This window comes from Thermobia domestica, chromosome 1 (assembly GCF_964235325.1).
Source record: "Thermobia domestica chromosome 1, izTheDome1.hap1.1, whole genome shotgun sequence".
NCBI lineage: Eukaryota > Metazoa > Arthropoda > Insecta > Zygentoma > Lepismatidae > Thermobia > Thermobia domestica.
The window spans coordinates 324199166-324216958 of NC_137454.1; the positions used below are offsets into that span (position 1 = coordinate 324199166).

The window sequence follows — 17793 nt, forward strand, 5'->3', positions numbered from 1 at the left end:
CACCATTATTCTAGAACCTTAAAATTTATATAGCCATATTGAAAAAAAAAAAAGAAAAAGAAAAAAATTAAATCATCTTTCTTTCAAACCTAGTGATATTAGATATTTTAAACTTTGGTCTGCAACAAATGTCCAGAAGAAGCGAACAAGTCTAGCAAACATAAATATAAATCTTCACTTGATTTTCTATATTAAATTAAAAAAAAAAAAAGTCTACAGAGGATGCAGTCACAATTATCGAGGTAATTTTAAAATTGAATCAACGCACTAGTCAACCGGGATACCGGTTTTCGTGAGATCAGCGAAGTCAAGCAGTGTCAGATTTGGCCCGAAGAAATACGGGCGACTGTTTATACTCACCGGATGACGTTGGCCTTGCGAAGTCCACTCAGCGTCGAGAGGAAATCCGGGAGCTACTTGAAAGAAATGGCGAACACAGGTCTAGAAAGCCAGCGTTAAGTGAAGAGAGCTGATGTGCTGACTACACATAACCTCGAAGGCATATGTGTCACAAGCCGGTCCAGGCCCTTAAGGTCTGTTGTGCCAAGACTTACTTTTTCAATACATATTATTATTTTAGATTTGGAACATTAATAATAATAAAGGTTATAAGTAAAAGTTTTTACTTCCAACTATCGACAGAAGTGAGGGGACAGAACTATCGAAAAGAAGATGGTTCGTTGGATTTCGTTTACCTTCTTTTCAACTTTACACTCATTTTATATCATGGTACAACGTAAAACAAAACAAACAAACAAACAAACAAACAAACAAAAAAAAAAAAAAAAGGCATTACTTAGGCAAACGGTTCTACCAAATTTTGACAGATTTCTTACATTTTCAGGTTAGGTTAGAGCAAAAAATCGTCTAACATTCATCGCAAATATCCATTACTAACGTACGAACCGAAAGTTCTCACCGTCTATTTCTACCCAATTTGCATTCTTGTATTCTGTCGCCTTCAGCTTCAGTAAATAGTTACACATACAATACTTTCACTTCCATTCAAAATTTATTTCAATATGCTGTGCACACTTATATTTACACTCTCATTTCTTTACGAAAAATGTCACATCATATTTAACTTACAAATTTTCTATTTGGTAGAACCGTCTGACCGAGTGAATCCAAAGATTTTTACTCACCAAAACATTCGGAACGGTACGTAATCTTCCCACTTTCTTCAATACAAATCCTTCAAGAAATCAATGTTGTTTGTGGAATTACATTATCAGTAACATTCCTACACTGCAGATACAAATCATGACGAGCTGTTCTTTATGGATCTACTTCTTTACTATACAAATAACACTTGAGAGATTAGTGATACATTGTTGAGTCTTATTCGTTTTACATTAGTATTGCCTTCTCCTTACTTGTATTCAAATTCGGTGGTATGAAATCGTCTCATTCTATACCTGTCAGTGGAGGAATGTTACTAATGACGTAATTCCGCAAGCAATGTTAATTTCGTATCGTACTGACGAAAGTGAGATGTCGCCGCTGAAACATCTACAATCAAAATTACCAATTTTACCGTCCGGGTGCTTTGATAAGTAGTCTTTTCTTTTCAATATTGGATATACATCCTGTTAATTCACAAGTAAACATATATTCGGTATAACTGAAGAGCCTTGTAGAGATGTTGCTGGCAATTCACTGTTAACTGAACAATTCCACTGATTTTTTTTTTTTTTTTTACATGTTGCAGGAAAAGGGGAAAAAAAGTTACATTTTACACTGGAAGCACTGATTGAAGCACGAACCAATATTTACAACTTTCAATACAATCACAGATCACGTTAATATTTAATGTAAGAACTGATCACTCGTTTCGTATTACAAAATTATGTTTCACTTGCAGAAATAACGTTTCAACAGACGCAAAATAGATGAAATATGTACGTCAATCACTACTCTCTGAACCACTATCACTACTATTGGACTTTTTCTTTTTTTTCGAGTGTTTGTGTTTATGCTTCTTTTTTGATTTGTGTTTCTTTTTCGATTTTTTGTGTTTACTTTTATCCTTCAATGTTTTTTCTACCCAGCGAGCACGACCAGTAAACTCAGCTAAGGTTAAATCAACTTTCGAACGCTGAAACTTCGAAGACAATTCCTCCTCCCCACCAGACACTGAGGTCACTTTAGACGGTAAAACTGGACCATAGAGATTTCCTTCCAGGTCACGGGATTCTATGTTTTCACACTTATTTTTGCTTGTACTAGGTTGCTCGGTATTATTGTTTGATTGTTCCTGTCCGTTTGATGAACAAGGTTCCTTCACCCCAACCGCTATGGGCTGTTTTCGTTGATGTAAAGCGTCCAAATCTATATTAGCAAAGAGCCCTCTTGGAGGTGAAGTGTTACGTTCTTTGTTTACAGCTGCTAAATCTAACTTATTTAGATTGCCAGTACCGGTATCTACATCAGTGCGTTGATTTTCATTTGGTTGGTGACTAGAAGCAGCTTCTTCACTTTCCTCTTGCATTGTCTCTTGAGTAGATTTGTCTTTATCCTCTGTTTCCGATTCTGAATCACTACTCAAAAATATTGCCTTATATAAGTCCATTTTATTTGGTGGATCTAAGAACACTATTTCATCATCTTCGCTATGCGATTCTTTCTCACCTTCATCAACACTTGTCGCATCTTTATTTTCAACTTTATCATCTTTCTTGTTGTTTTCTCGCTTATCATTCAGCTCTTTTATATCACTTGACTGAGCCAAGCCAGCGGTGTCAGTTAACTTACAATCAGTATTCTCTTGAGCAGAGTGAAAATTTATGTTATGGGAAAAGGCATTCAAATAATCAAAGATGTTGTGTTTCGCTTCCGCCTTCCTCGATGAGCTATATGACGACGATGCACCTGGCTTTGGATTTGGGACATTAAATCTTTTACACAGTAAATTTGAAGGATACCAATCCACTCTCTCACGGGTTAATTTACCGAACATTTTCATTTTAGCTGCCGCTTTCTGATCACTCTGGACAGTTTTTGTAGTGGAAACTGGAATTTCGTTATTAGTATCATCTAAAATGGATCCTCGAACAAAACGCGAGTCTAAGTCACTAACCGAACACGATGGAACGTGAGTTCTATATTGTTCCTGTATCTGTTTGTGCTCCTCTTTCTCCCATTCTGTTAGTTGTTTCTCGGTAGAATCAGGCACGTTTTGCATATTCTTACTTACTTCATCTTCAAGTATTTGGTGTCTGCTTATTGCATTTAAATTATGGCGCCCAAAAATTTGTCCTTTTTTCATTCGTTCACTAGTCGTTCTCTTTGTATGCTTAAATCGTGTTTTACTTTTATGTTCTGGAACAAATCCCGGGGGAAGAATCGGCGGTGGAAACCACTTCCGGAACACTCGTGGCGTCCTCGTAGCTAAAACAAATCCCTCCAATACTTCTCCAGCATAATTAGGGTAAACCAGAACTCCTTCGGAGCTTTGGTTTGGAGCTTTCTTCAGTTTTTCGCGTGGAGTTTCTAGGGAAAAATCATATTGCGACATATCTTCTTTCTCATATATATCTTCATCTTCTTCTTCCAATGCACCTACACCAAATGCTTGTCCCGATATATGTAGCTTGGTATTGTCTTTGCCTTCAATAACCAATGAGGAAGGCTCAAACAAATTTATGTGTTGAGACGGTTTCTCTAGCCCTTTATAGCCTATGCCAAAAGTATCATTTTTAGCAGGATATCTAGTTATTTCTTCATAGTCAGGCGCGAAAGTAATTTCCATGTCAGACGTACTGTCATCTGAATCTTCCGATGGTGGTGGTGCACAACCATACACTTTCTTACCGTCTTCTTCCAAAGGTTTCTGCATTTCCTTCCGTATTTTTTTCTCGCGTTTTGTTAAACGTGGACCTATCCCTTGTCCAGGTCTCCAACCCATATTCATCAGAATTTCAACACCAACAGTTAGTTTTACTGGACGTAACAATTTTTCCAACACTGGTTCCCCTGGAATTGCAGATGTTTCTACAAGCGACGCACGATGTCTTGTGTCTATATCGGTGTCATAACAGTATTCATCTCTTGGGCGGAGTTTTTTAGGTGCAATACCAAATTCACTAAAATCCTCATCGTCCATAAAATCTTCAGGCTTTTGTATTCTTTTTTCAGCTTTCATATCTCGTGTTGACTTAAAAGAAGACGGTTTCCAACCTTCAATAGAGCCAACAGTATTAAAAAATCCAGCAGAAAATCCACCAGTAAACGCGCCATGAAATCGTTCTCTAGCATGTTTGTCGCGAACAGATTGACTTTCTTTGCGTCTGCTGAAAACGGTTTCTTCATCCAAAGGTGGCAAGGGGGTTCCATATGAGACAAAATCTTCATTATCTGAATCTGAATCCGATGGCATGCTTAGTTGGGCGGTACACAGTTCCAAAACAAAATACTACAACTTGTACTAGACACACATATCAAAAGTACCATCGTCACATGTCAGAATCAATTACTACGGCGGTGCACACTTCCAAGACAAAATGTTACAACCTGTACTAGACACACATTATCATAAGTACCATCCTCACATCTCAGAATCAATTACTAGGGCGGTATATAGTTCCAAGACAAAATGCTACATCTCGTACTATACACACAGATTAAAAGCACCATCGTCACACCTCAGAATTAATGAACGTTGTCTAAATTTAACTTCAAATTACACAAAATGTCAGTTTGAACGTAATTCTTGAACCAAAATTATAGAACAGCTACTTCTCTGTTATCGTTCGTGTACCAAATGTTTACTTCTTTGCGTGAAACAAAACACTGACAAAAATGATCGGGGTTGCCAGGCCTCATATCCTTCTAACCACCAAATTATTACTCGTCATTATGGACAAAGTATCGAAGTACCTTAACCTGCGCCTCGACTGCATCCAAATGGAAATGCGAATGCAAACTGGGAACTCATTTGCCCTCAATTGATTCTTAATCCTGCGAATGCGAATTATATCAGCGCACCTTTTCCAAAAGTACAATTTGAATTTTAAGCTTGAAAATTCGTAGCGGATTTCGAGAGGCAAATAGAGACAAAGGGCCTTATGCAGAGTCGTTCTGACGATCGATTAGTGTCATACTAAAGTGTTCTACTAACATATGTTTCCTGCAGTAGTCATGCCTTTAGCATGACGCTAATCATACTTCAAAAGGACTCTGCATAAGGCGGAAAGGGCCGTATGCAGAGTCATTTTGAAGTATGATTATCGTCTTACTAAAGGCCTGACTACTGCAGGAAACATATGTTAGTCGAACTCTTTAGTATGACTTTAATCATACGTCAAAACGACTCTGCATGTCCAAAAATTTTTTTTAGAGAAGTGCCTAACGACTCTTTTTAGCAACTTTTAAAATGTCTTGGCGATAAAAGTGGCGAATTCTTCCATTGGTTTGCTTTTTTTAAAATGTTGATATTACTGACTGAGCGATTGTGAAAAGTTGGATAAATGAAACTCACTAGAGTCTTTGTATTTCAACTGTGCCCTTCCTGGCGCTGCTGTCGATAAGTGATTTCCCGTACTTCCCTCGAAAGAGGAGGGACAGTTGCTGGGGACGAGATCTTTTAATTATTGGATGCGGAAGCGTTGCCACGGTGAATTATTTCACGGACTTCGTTGTGTTCTGTCCTGTTAGCCACTCTAAGTAGCCTACGATCTTCACTCATCAAGACCAAACGACTGAATGACAAATCTGCAACCCAGCTGAGGTCATTCACTTCTTTTCCCTAAGCAAAGGGAGGGTTTCATCCGCCAGAGGGTGGAGAAGAAGTATAGTTCTCATATTTTCCGAGGCAGGTAGAAAAGACAGGCTCTAGAGTAATTGGAGAATAATCTGTGTGGTTCATGATGTCACCACCTGAGCGTACCATGTGAGACAAATTAGGGCTTCTCTTGTGGTACGGTTGATTATTGCACTCCGTTTTCCAAACAGAAGAACGAACTAGGACAGTGAAGGGTGAGCTTTATTAGAAGAGGGCTAAAGAAAACGGAAAATAATCTTAATCGGCCCAATTTATTATTTTAAAAAATAAGAATAATGCATTTGACAATTCTTGTAACACTAAGCTCTATTACCAAATGAAGTTTTGGTAATCTGATTCGTACTAGGATGCAGTGATTCTCTGAAGAAAAGTTAAATATTCATGTATAGGTCTGTCCTAATACAACTTTTTTTTTTTTAAGAAACCCCATTCTTCTTTTCATTTGTAAGATTAGACATCCTATCGTGAGTCGGAGAGAACTTTTCAGAGGGCCTGATCTCGCCCGCAAGTCATAGTTTACCCATCACTCTGAATTAGACATTTCGATTCAAGTTTTGATGATGTCTAATTACAGTGTGTCTTATACAGAGTCGTTTTGACGAATGATTATTGTCATTCTAATGGCCTGACTACTGCACGAAACATATGTTAGTCAAACTCTTTAGTATGATACTAATCACTTGTCAGAATGACTGCATAAGACCCAGTGTGTACTGTGTACTGCATAGTCCTTATAATTGATTAATTCGAGTTATTAAAGTAAACAACCTGTGTTTCTTATTCCCCCTTAAAAATACCGTAGGCCTTATGCAGAGTCGTTTTGACGTATGATTAGCGTCATACTAAAGATTTGACTACTGCAGGAAACATATGTTAGTCGATCCCTTTAGTATGGTTCTAATCACGCGTCAGAACGACCCTGCATAAGGAACCGTGTTTTTTATATACATGGGTAAACTCCAAAGAGGAGAGAAAGTATGAAAGAGAAATCAGCCGGGCACATTTTTAATGGGCAACGCAGAATTTGCGGTTTAGTTTGCGATAATTGACATAGCACGTATTATCACTTTTTACCTTTTTCGTTGCGTTGTTAATAATAGGGAATGAGCTCCAGTGATGCTTTCCGAATGGTGAAGTTATTTTACGTGGTTTCTGTTTTTTTTTCATTAATTGTGTTTAAGTATACAAGATAAGTATATGTTGTTTCGAAAGAAAAGAAAAGAAAACCCTTTTTACGTTTAAATTCGGCAAATACGTGTTTTAGAGACTTTCTGGCAACTTTCGAAGCTGAATTTAGCGATATTTTACCAATTAGAGCTGGCAACAGTTCTTTGTCATCCAGATAAAAGAAGCAGAAGAACAAGAAGCCCATGTGCAAGAACGAAACAAGTGTTTATGTTTGGTTCCGTGATTTTTTTTTCACCTGAATAATGCCGACTTATGAAGCAAGTTTTATTATGCGAGCAATGTCTAGGGTAAGAGATTGACACATTTATAAGTATGTAGGTGTGGTGTTACTGATCTTTCATTAAAGAATCTATCAAATTATTTGTGGTTTCTATTACGTACAGAGACTCAAAAAAATATTCATACATCCAAAAACTTAGTTGTAGGTGAGTTATATGTGATCCCCAGATGGATATAGTATACACAAAGCTGCATCAGTTCCCGAAGGAGCAGGACACTCACACTTTTAGGGATTATTCATTGAGTATGTACGAACTTAGAAAGGGGGTAACAAAGCGACTTTTATTTACTTATCGACTAATACGAAAATAAAAAAGAACGTACCTGTACTTTATATCTGCATGTGTAGTGCCCTTGTACTTTATCTATGACTATGTGTGTTGGGGGGGGGGGGATTTAACGCATATCGCATGTCTTGTGCATATGGATACTTCTTACTATTGCACTACGTAGAAAATTTATGGTATTTCATGTAGAAGTGGTAATAGAACACAGAAGAAAAGCAGATCAGGGGATTCTCATGTGTACTATTACCGCGATACTCAAGAAATTATTCATACAGCGGGACTATAATCCTGTTCTGTGCCTTGAACACCTATATTGTCCAATTCGAGCAATCGTATGGCTCAGTGGTAGAGCGTTCACCTCTGGTGCTAGGGGTCTCAGGTTCAAACCCTGCTCCCGCCAAGTGAACTTTGTGGTGGACAAACACCGTGTGCGTGGGTTTTCTCGGGGTTCTCCTGTTTCCTCCCACTTTCTTCATTCCACCATTTCATTCATCACTCATTATCACCGTCTCCTTTAGCTTAACCGTGGGACGTAAAACTCAAAATTTCATTTCGAGCAATCGTACTCTGTCTGCAACAAGTATTCATTGCATTCTGCTGCTCTCGTTGTGAGTGCTGGTGGTCAACATGGGCGCAAGAAAAGTGAAATTTTCTTAACAACGTGATGGGGTTGTTTCTCTTTATAAACAAGGCAGGAATTATCGTGAAATTGCAGACTCTCTCAATTAGTTTTGGTACTGTTAGTTCCATCATAAAGAAGTATAAAGAAACTGAACAACATAAAACACACAAAGCTCAGGATACCGGAAAGTGATTACACGCCGCGACCAGCAGAAGATAATCAATTTAGCACGCAAAACACCCTTCAGAAGTCCTGTGTCTGTGGATGAAGAAATCTCGTCAACACCTACTTGCACTGTGAATGCTCAAACTATACGAAATGTGCTACATAGTGCCAATTTTCATGCTAGGACAGTCAGAAAAATAACATATATCTCAGAAGTAAACCGACAAAAGTGCTTAAAATTTGTCAGCGAATATCATACTAAACCTAACATATTTTGGAATACTGTTGTATTTTCCGATGAATCGAAGTTTAGTATATTCGGATAAGATGGCAACAAATTGGCATGGCGGAAGCCAGAGAATGAATTTCAATCGCAACATAATATCCCTACAGTAGGTCACTGAGGAGGAAGTGTGATAGTTTGGTGATGCAGGGCGTCTTCTAGAGTGAGAAACTTAGTTTTTATTGAAGGGGTCATGAAGGATAATAAGTATATCAGTGTGTTGCGCCAAAATTTATCAAACAGTGTGCAGAAGTTTGGTCTTAACAGGGTCTTTGTTTTCCAACAGGACAATGACCGTAAGCACACCGCTTTGAAAACTAGGGAGTGGTTACTGTATAATGCTCCATGGCGGCTTCTGACTCCTTTACAAAACCCAGACGTCAATCCTATCGAGCACTTGTGGGATTATTTGGGCAAAAAGTACAGAAACGCCATCCTTTGAGCAAGGAAGCACTACAAAAGATACCAAGATACTTTTGGACGAGTGGTCTAAGATTTACCCAGAAATGATCGAAACGCTCGTTCGGTCCATGCCAAGGCGTCTCGAGGCAATTTGTATTAAAGGTATGCACACAAAATATTACAATCTTTATTTTGTAGTACAGATTGTTAGAAATCGTCGAGATTTGTAGTTCGTGTTGCTGTATGAATACTTTTTTGAGTTGAGAAAAAACAATTATTTACTTTTTCATCTAAAGATTTCTTCTTTTGATATTTTTTATGAACAAACTGTAAATTATGTACGATTTCAAATGATTGTAACATTAAAAATAAATAAATAAATGTATTATGTAATCGTACGTCAAAAACTTTGAGTGTATGAATACTTTTTTGAATCACTGTACATACAAAGATGGGCAAATATTCGCACAGATTTTTTAAATTGTTTAATTGAATCGGTGAGTAGAAAAAGGAGAACATTCCAAAAATAAAGGATAACATTACACGATAACAATTTCTCTATAACTAAATATCCAATCTCATTACGGTTTTGGAATTTTGGGAAATGAAAGGTCTTAACATACGCTACAAATCTCCCATACAGATATTTTTACGTAAGCAATGGCATTTCCGGTAAGCAATTTTACTTTTCGTTTCTCAAATGTAACGTATTGGGGAATATTCTCCTTTTTCTACTCACCGATTCAATTGGTACTAATCAGTTTTTCTTCCAGACACGTTTTTTGGGTGGGACACTTCCCCCCGGAGCACACCAAAATAATACGTCTATAATATAATAATGGATAGAATAGTACCAGCAGTGCCCCCCCCCCCGGAACATTTTTTCTGAAAGGACGACTGGTACTAATGTCGCTCCTCAATATTAAGGCTATATTGGATGACGCTTACAGTTGAAACTGGGATCGGATTGGGTATGCTTTCGGTGCTCTCTAATCGAGAATCCAAGATGAGGCTTCGTGCTCCAAAGGCATGGACTACACGCTAGACCAGCGGGAAATGCATAAAGTATATTATTCTCGGCTCCTTGAAACGGTTAACTTTACAATGCCCACTCCAGCCAGTATATTCACTCAGAAACAGGAAAATACACAATTTTATGAAAATAACACTTCCCTAATCTTAAGCTAACCCTTTCCTACCCCTACCCTAGTTATCCCTATCTTAATCTGCTTCTCTATTGTACCCTTTTAAAGTCATCCTAAAAATTGATGTTTTTAAAAAATTTTCCTAACTGTTATCACGCTTTTTGTCATTTGTTTCAATGTAGCCAGCAAGAGGGAAATAAAAGAGGGGGAAAAGGGAAATTTTCCGAATTTTTCACCTAAAATCGGGAATTATTTTTTTTTTTTTGGTGGAAACACTGCCACCAGATACACGCAAACTATCTGAAAATAACCTTGGTACCCCTTTAATATATCCTATAAGTGTCATGGCGATATCTAACAAAGTAAACATGAAAAAAATCTCATTCTACCTCAGAAATTCACCACTTTTCTTACCATTTACAGAACATGGTTTATTATAAACCTCAACTGTACTTGCTTTAAAATGTCTTATATGAAATTAACATCTTCCAGCGTAAATAAACCTGCCATATTTTCTCCATGAGAATAGGGATCACTTCAGATTCGCCCCTTCCTCAACTTTCCAACACAATGCAATGAACTGTAGTCTGGTTATGAACAAAAGTATAATAGGCCGCGGTGGCTCAGTGGTAGAGCGTTCATCTCTGATGCTTGGAGTCCCGGGTTCGATCCCAGCCCCCACCAAGTGAATTTTGTGGTGGACAAACACCGTGTGCGTGGGTTTCTTCGGGGTTCTCCCGTTTCCTCCCACTTTCTTCATTCCACCATTTCATTCATTACTCAATATCACCGTCTCCTTTAGCCTAACCGGCATAATCGTGGGACGTAAAACTCAAAGATTTCATTTCATTTTTTTTTTCAACTGTACTTGCCCTAATTATCCTACTGAAACTTTTTATGATGCGTTGTGTAGGCTAAAGACGAGGCTTTCAGACGGTGGTACATTTGTTCGAATGTAGCCAACAAGAGGGAAATACTAGATTTAAAAAGGGATTTTTTCCAAAAAATTTCCCCTAAAATCGGGAAATTTTTGTAACTGGCAGCACTGCTACCAGACGCAAAATATCTTAAAATAAACATTGGTAAAAACACACTAATATCTCCTAGAAGTATCATGGCGATATTTAAGAAACAAAGCTTCTAATTACAAAAAATAGATTACGGTAAACAGAAAAGTAGGGAAATACTAGAAAAATCAAGGGTTTATACTGCGCGCGGTCCTCTCCAATTGATGTTAACAATTAGGTATCCATCCGAGGTATCTGCTTGACAAGTCTTAAGGAGATCTTTACAACGAAGGAAGCCTCAGGGTAAAAAGAAAGAAAGAAAGAAAAAAAAAAGAAAATTCGAATATTCTTGAATTTTTGAGTTTGGGCTGATATTTGAAAAGGAAATTCGACACTCAGAAGAAAAAGAGACTGATATGATAAGCTATGGTCCAACTATATTTGGCCAAAAAAAATATTCCGATATCTGAATTAGTGTCCACACAGGAAAGGATTAAAAAGGTGACACCCGTCTGTGTCACTTTGACCACCTGGGTCCGAAAGGGTTAAAAATTGTTTTTGATGAGTGGAGTTGCGGTATTAATTCTAATTGCGGGGAGCCAAAAGTAGGTAAGAAACAGAAATTGTACGGGATAAATGAGTTCTTGGTAGTAAAAGGTAATTAATATGTGAATAATATGTAAAGTAAATGGAATAAAAATACAGTATGTGCATTGAAGAAACAATAGTGAAACAAGAGAATATAGTCCACACTTTTTGAAAGGCATTGCCGATCTATACAAACCTTGAAGGTAAGTAGAACGTAGTGTACCCTAACCTAGCCAAAAGGACTAAATTCCAAAGTTGATCGTCCGTTTATGCAAAATTTTGAAATTTTACGGGAAGGAATGGATAATTTGTTCGTTAGTGTGCTTGATAATATGTAAGGAGAGCGGAAGTTGTTTATTCTTTTTTATAAGCAGATATAATCATGGAACTATTTGACAAACGGAGATAACTACTTCGCGCAAAGTTACCGAATAATTGTACAGGGTGTCTATCGGTCACGAAAGTCATGAAAAGTCACGAAATCAGGAAACGGTCATGAAAGTCAAGAAAAAGTTATGAAATTTAGCTTTCGGGTCACGATTTTTTTTTTTTCATCTGTACAAATATAAGTATAGACTATTATAGCTGGTACTACTATGAGCAAAATAAATGACACATCTCTTTATTTTGAAGTTTTTTGAAAATATCTCCGTTTTCTTTATATCTTCGAAATTTCGGAAGGTTTCCTCAGCAGGAAACGTTAATAACAAACCCGTTTTTAATATTTGTGTTAGATATTAGCTTAAAATAAATAAATTAGAAGTAAAAAACGTTAAATCGACCGAAATTACGAGAATTACCAACTCTGCTAAACTGGGAAATTTTCAAGAACGCGAGGGATTTCTGCAGTTCAACACGAAGCAACGACATCTATGTCATTGAGAGAAATGTGGATTAGATCTACAAACGAAACATTTCTAATATGTCTTATTACGTGCATTATCTGCAAACTCCAAATATATGAATCTATGCCAAGTATTAACGTATAGGTAGAGCAAAAAGTGGAAATTACCTGTGGAAAAGGACGAATTGGTAGCACGATCGTAATGAAAAATCATTTTTACCGTAGAACAGGTTTAGTTGACGTAAGAAAACAAATAGCTCAGTTAGTTGAAGCAACAAGCCTGTAAATCTCAGGTAGCTGGTTCAGACCCCATAGAAGTGCAAATGTCACTTTTATACTATGGTTATTTTATTTATTTTTTTATGTGGCAAAGAATCAAATTGTAACATATGTATAAAACTCATGACAATACCAAAAAAGAAAAAATGTCGTTGTCGCACTTGTATTAGTGTCCCTAATTTTTGTTTGCAAACAGTTTCGTAATTATTTTCCCTGTGCTCACTGCTCACAATATGCTCGCTGGTGTATAACGAATATTTTCCAGTAAACGCTAATTCTGATTTGGAGAATTTTATAAAGTTTCACAATGTTTATCATTAAATAATCTTCTATCTACTTGTTTGGACATTTTGATAACAGATTTCCCTATTAAATGTTTAATTTTCCTTATATATATTTATTTACGGAAAAGTTTTACAATGTATTTGTTTTAAATTGAAATTGTTTTTAATTTACCACATGAGGTAAGTAACCCAAAGGAGGAGAACTGAAGTAGCTGATATTCTACGTAAAAGCAACCAATTATAGATTGATGATGCTTCTTACCTTCAGCACATAATCTTTACGTTAGAGAGTCAGATGGAGAAAAATCCTAGTTTTTCCTCCCCTATGACCACCCGTCTTAATTAAACCTCTACATACCATGGTTCGTCTTACACAATTTCGGTGCTCCAAAGACATTCATATAATAATAATGATAATATTCCTGAATATGCCATCCTTACATAATGTAGTAACCTTAGACATCTTAGTTTAAAATGCTTTCTTTAGTAATAATTTGAGCAACCATGTGGGAGGCGGCACGACGTTGTTTTGCCCCTCTCATTTCAGTACCCTCCCAACAGACAAGAACAACGTTACTGACAAACAGGGACAACGTTACATAATTTCTGATAAGCAGGGCAGACAAAATGAATAAGAAATATATTTATAGCATCCTCTCCCCCTTCATGATTGGAATATCACGTAGATTTTTATTCTACCGAAGATTGCCCTGTGCGGTTAGGGGTAGGTAACTAAAGAGATACCTAATACATAGCGCCCCTTGATTGTAATATTACCGCTTCTTTATTTGTTTGAGGGAGCTCCTACACAATCAAGGGTGACAAAAAGAATAGGAAAAGTGTCCACTGATTTTAGTGGCTGATCCAGCACGGACTCTTGGGGGGGGGGGCGGTGAATTGAAGGATTCTTTTGATGATATGAAGCTGTCACAAATTACCACTTAACTAAACTAAACATAATAGTGTGGTTAACCGGAACCCAGTCAGTTCAAATAGATGTAAAAGTTTAATTTTTTACTTCATATTAAAGTTTTGGTTCCAAATGAGAATTTCAGTCCGAGTGGTCAATGATCAAATCTCGGAGGGCTCTTCGGTGTAGAGGCTATGGCCCCTTATGGAAAAAGCCAAAAATATTAAAATTCTTAAAGCTTTCGAAGTTTTCGTGTATTTTAAAGGAATTTTTGGCTTCATATTAAAGTGTTTGTTCCAAATGACAATTCCAGTCCGAGTGGACAATGATCAAATCTCGGGGGACTCTGCAATGTAGGAAAAATAATGACGTCTATATCGTGATACTGTTGGTGACATCACGAGTCATAACGCAAATATAGCACAAAGTAAACGCCAAATGCTGTCGGCTCTCGTAGCTGAGTGAGCTAGCGCAGCATGCTAGTAAGGAATATTGGTTTTGGCGTGGGTTCAAACCCTGCCTAAGGAGAGTTATTTTTATTTTTTAAAAGAATTATAACACTTCTTTCGTTAAAAAAGATTAAAAATAATATTCAAAAGTGATTTAACGATTATTTTTTAAAATTTTCATTAAACTTCCTTCATTAAAATAAGTTTGCCCTTGTACTAAACAGATCCATAGCAAAAGTTAGTAGTAAAAGTAGTAGTAGTAGTAATAGTAGTAGGAACGGGTTAGAATGCAATTCAGCATTCATTTGTTTCCGTGCGATGTTGCCAAACGTAACTCGCTTACAATGCCTTCTGGCTAGGCCTTAGTGTGCTTCGAAAATATGCTTGTGTTCGGGATGAAGTTCCAAGGTTCAGCATTGACTAGGAGTTTTTGCTATTAATATCTCTTCTAACAATATTGGCAGTGGACAAAAGTTAGACCGTGTTGAAGCTTTTTGCTCCTAATTTAGTTATTTTACTTTATTATTTAACGAATATATTGAAAATATATTTGTCAGCAGGCACGTATGCAGGAATTTATTTCGGGAGGGGTCCAAAGTTATCTCTGGGGGGCGCGGTGGCTCAGTGGTAGAGCGTTCACCTCTGGTGCTTGGGGTCCCGGGTTCGAACCCAGCCCCCGCCAAGTGAACTTTGTGGTGGACAAACACCGTGCTCGTGGGTTTTCTCGGGGGTTCTCCCGTTTCCTCCCACTTTCTTCATTCCACCATTTCACTCATCTCTCATTATCACCGTCTCCTTTAGCCTAACCGGCATAACCGTGGGACGTAAAACTCAAAGATATTTAATTTTTTCCAAAGCTATCTGGGGGGTCCGACTTCAATATTAGGATAAATTATAACAAATTTTTTAAAAATAACCCCCCAAATTAGGTTAAATTTACAGAAAACTTGGGATTTCAGAGAGGGTCCGGACCCCCTGATCCCACCCCTAAATGCGTCCTTGTTTGTCAGTAATGTTTCCTCATTTTGAAACCCTCAGAAACTTCGAATATATAAAGGAAAACGAGTTGTTTTCGATAAAGTATCATTTCAAGGAGACGCAACAAGGGCAAGAATTCCTTCCCTCCCATTGCGCTCTATCGAAAGGTTAGGTTTGTAAAATCTACTCCTAAGAACAAACGTGTTTGCCAGAGAACCGTGATACTGAACAGAGCTCCACAGAAATGCATGCTGAACTTTCGTTTATAGCTACCCTTTGGTGTTTTTTGCCCTCAAGGTCAATCGAGTGATAACTCAGTTCAGTCCCTGTTCTTAAGTCGTGTTCGTATTACTTCGAACAGTTTTGACGTGTGTTTTCCAACCACCTAATGAACAGACAATCAGGGCAAATCATAGCATACAATACATTTAAGCAAGTGTATTTGTCGCGAAATTATTACACATATTACCCAAAGACTCTTAATATATGAATCTATACATTTATCTATATAGATAAAGCAAACAGTGGAAATTACCTATCGAAAGAATAAATTAACAGCACGATCATAATGAAAAGCATGCCTCGTAATATAACAGACTTCTTTCGCGCAAGAAATCGACACTCAGTTGGTCAGAGCAACTAGTTTGTACGAATTAGGTTGTTAGTTCGAGCCTAATACGAGTAAGGGTTTTTATTGCTATTGTTTTTCTCTTTTTTTTATGTGAGGAAAAATCAAGTTTTGACATTGCGATATCAAATGTATTTGGTTAGGTAACTTTGTCTTAGCTAAACTTTAAATATCAGTAACCGTCGAAATTATTTCACTAACCGATCAGTTACTGAACATTTCAAACACGTCAAACCAGTGGCATTACATGAAGGTTAACCTCACATCCGCAGCCCTTAGTTACGCGTCCATACTTTCAGTGGCGGACCAAGGGCCGGGCAACCCGCGCGACTGCCCAGGGCGCCAGAATCAGAGGGGCGCCAAAACGAGCCTCAAAAAGTAAATTTTATGTGTTTCCTACTGACTTTTTTGGTTTATATTCTTGTAAAGTAGCAGCAATTACATAATCTTTTTCCATTTCACCATGGAAGAAGAGAGTTTCATAGCACTAAAGGGGACTGTAAGGACAAATGGAGAGATGGCATGTAGAATAAAGAGTGGAGGGGGAGTAAGTATTTTTTTTTTTTTTTTTTTTTTTTTGTTTGTTTGTTTGAGTTTAGCGCTCCACGGTTATGCCTTAATGGCCAAAGGAGATGTGGATACTGATTATAGTGGAATCCAAACCACGTTTATTGTTCAACAGTAACCCACCGGGAATTGGACCCAGGACCACAGAAGGCAGGCGTGCTAGCCACTAGATCAAGCTGGGTGGGGGAGGGGGCGGTGTTCGTATTGTTTATAGCAGGCCATATTCTTTGTGAAGTTTTCCTAGGTAATGAATGTCTTTTTGAAAAATGGGTTTAAACTATTAAAAACACTAGGATAAAATGTAAAATATAGGCTAGTACTAGGGGGGAGGGCGCCAAAAAGTCACTTTGCCCAGGTGAAAATTTGGCCTGGTCCGCCCCTGCGTACTTTCTATAAATTTTTTGGCTTTGCAGCTTGTGTGGTCCCCACGCCACAGGGTTGTGGGGGCGCTATTTACGCCAATGCTTCGAACGTAATTCAATAACTGTTTCAGAAATTCTACCATCAGCGTGGAAACGGGAATATATATTATTTTTCTAATAGTCCCATAGAACTTTCACCCAGAACACCAGATGCAATATTTCAGAATGGGCTCTGGCTAAGTATAAGAAGGATCTGATATTTCCTAAGTAAGTTCCTTTCAGAAAGTTTACTATTTCTTTAACGGTGTTGTAAATAAACATACTCATCGTTATTAGCCTGACACCAAACCATCCTGGACAAATCCCTCTAGAGCAACGATCGGCAAAAGTTTATTTTGGCTAATTTTATAAGCGACTCAAGGGTGAAACACTTGTTAACGAAAGCAATGCTGTGTAAACACTGCCATGCTTCTGACAAAATATAAAGTGTTTTGTAATCTTTAGACACTTTTCCTATTCTTTTTGTCACCCTTGGTTGTGTATGGCGCCCTCGAACAAATGAAGAAGCGGCAATATTACAGGCAAGGGGCGCTATAAATATATTACGTATTTCTTTTGTTACCTAACCATAACTGCCTAGAGTCATCTTCGGTAGAATAAAAAATGCTACGTGATATTCCACTCACGGAGGAAAGGATGCTCTAAATATATTTCTTATTCATTTTGTCTGCCCTGCTTGTCAGA

The 17793-nt window shown here is 37.6% G+C and overlaps 2 protein-coding genes across 2 annotated transcripts in view; one reads left to right on the forward strand and one right to left on the reverse strand.

The window, feature by feature from the left end:
• Positions 1 to 897: 897 nt before the first annotated feature.
• LOC145662948 (G patch domain-containing protein 1) lies at positions 898 to 4797 on the reverse strand. The gene has a single exon (XM_081729000.1). The coding sequence runs from the start codon at positions 4376 to 4378 to the stop codon at positions 1907 to 1909; it is 2472 nt and encodes an 823-aa protein (XP_081585126.1). The 5' UTR covers positions 4379 to 4797; the 3' UTR covers positions 898 to 1906.
• Positions 4798 to 7099: 2302 nt separating this feature from the next.
• The window catches only part of mRpS6 (mitochondrial ribosomal protein S6), a 31940-nt gene continuing 21246 nt past the window's right edge, over positions 7100 to 17793 (forward strand). The window contains exon 1 of the mRNA XM_081729014.1: positions 7100 to 7257. Within this exon, the coding sequence (XP_081585140.1) occupies positions 7213 to 7257 (45 nt within the window). The 5' untranslated portion in view covers positions 7100 to 7212. The remainder of the gene's footprint in view (positions 7258 to 17793) is intronic.

Coding starts and splice junctions, on each gene's coding strand:
- LOC145662948 (XM_081729000.1), bottom strand. CDS start 4,378: ATGCCATCGGATTCAGATTCAGATAATGAAGATTTTGTCTCATATGGA.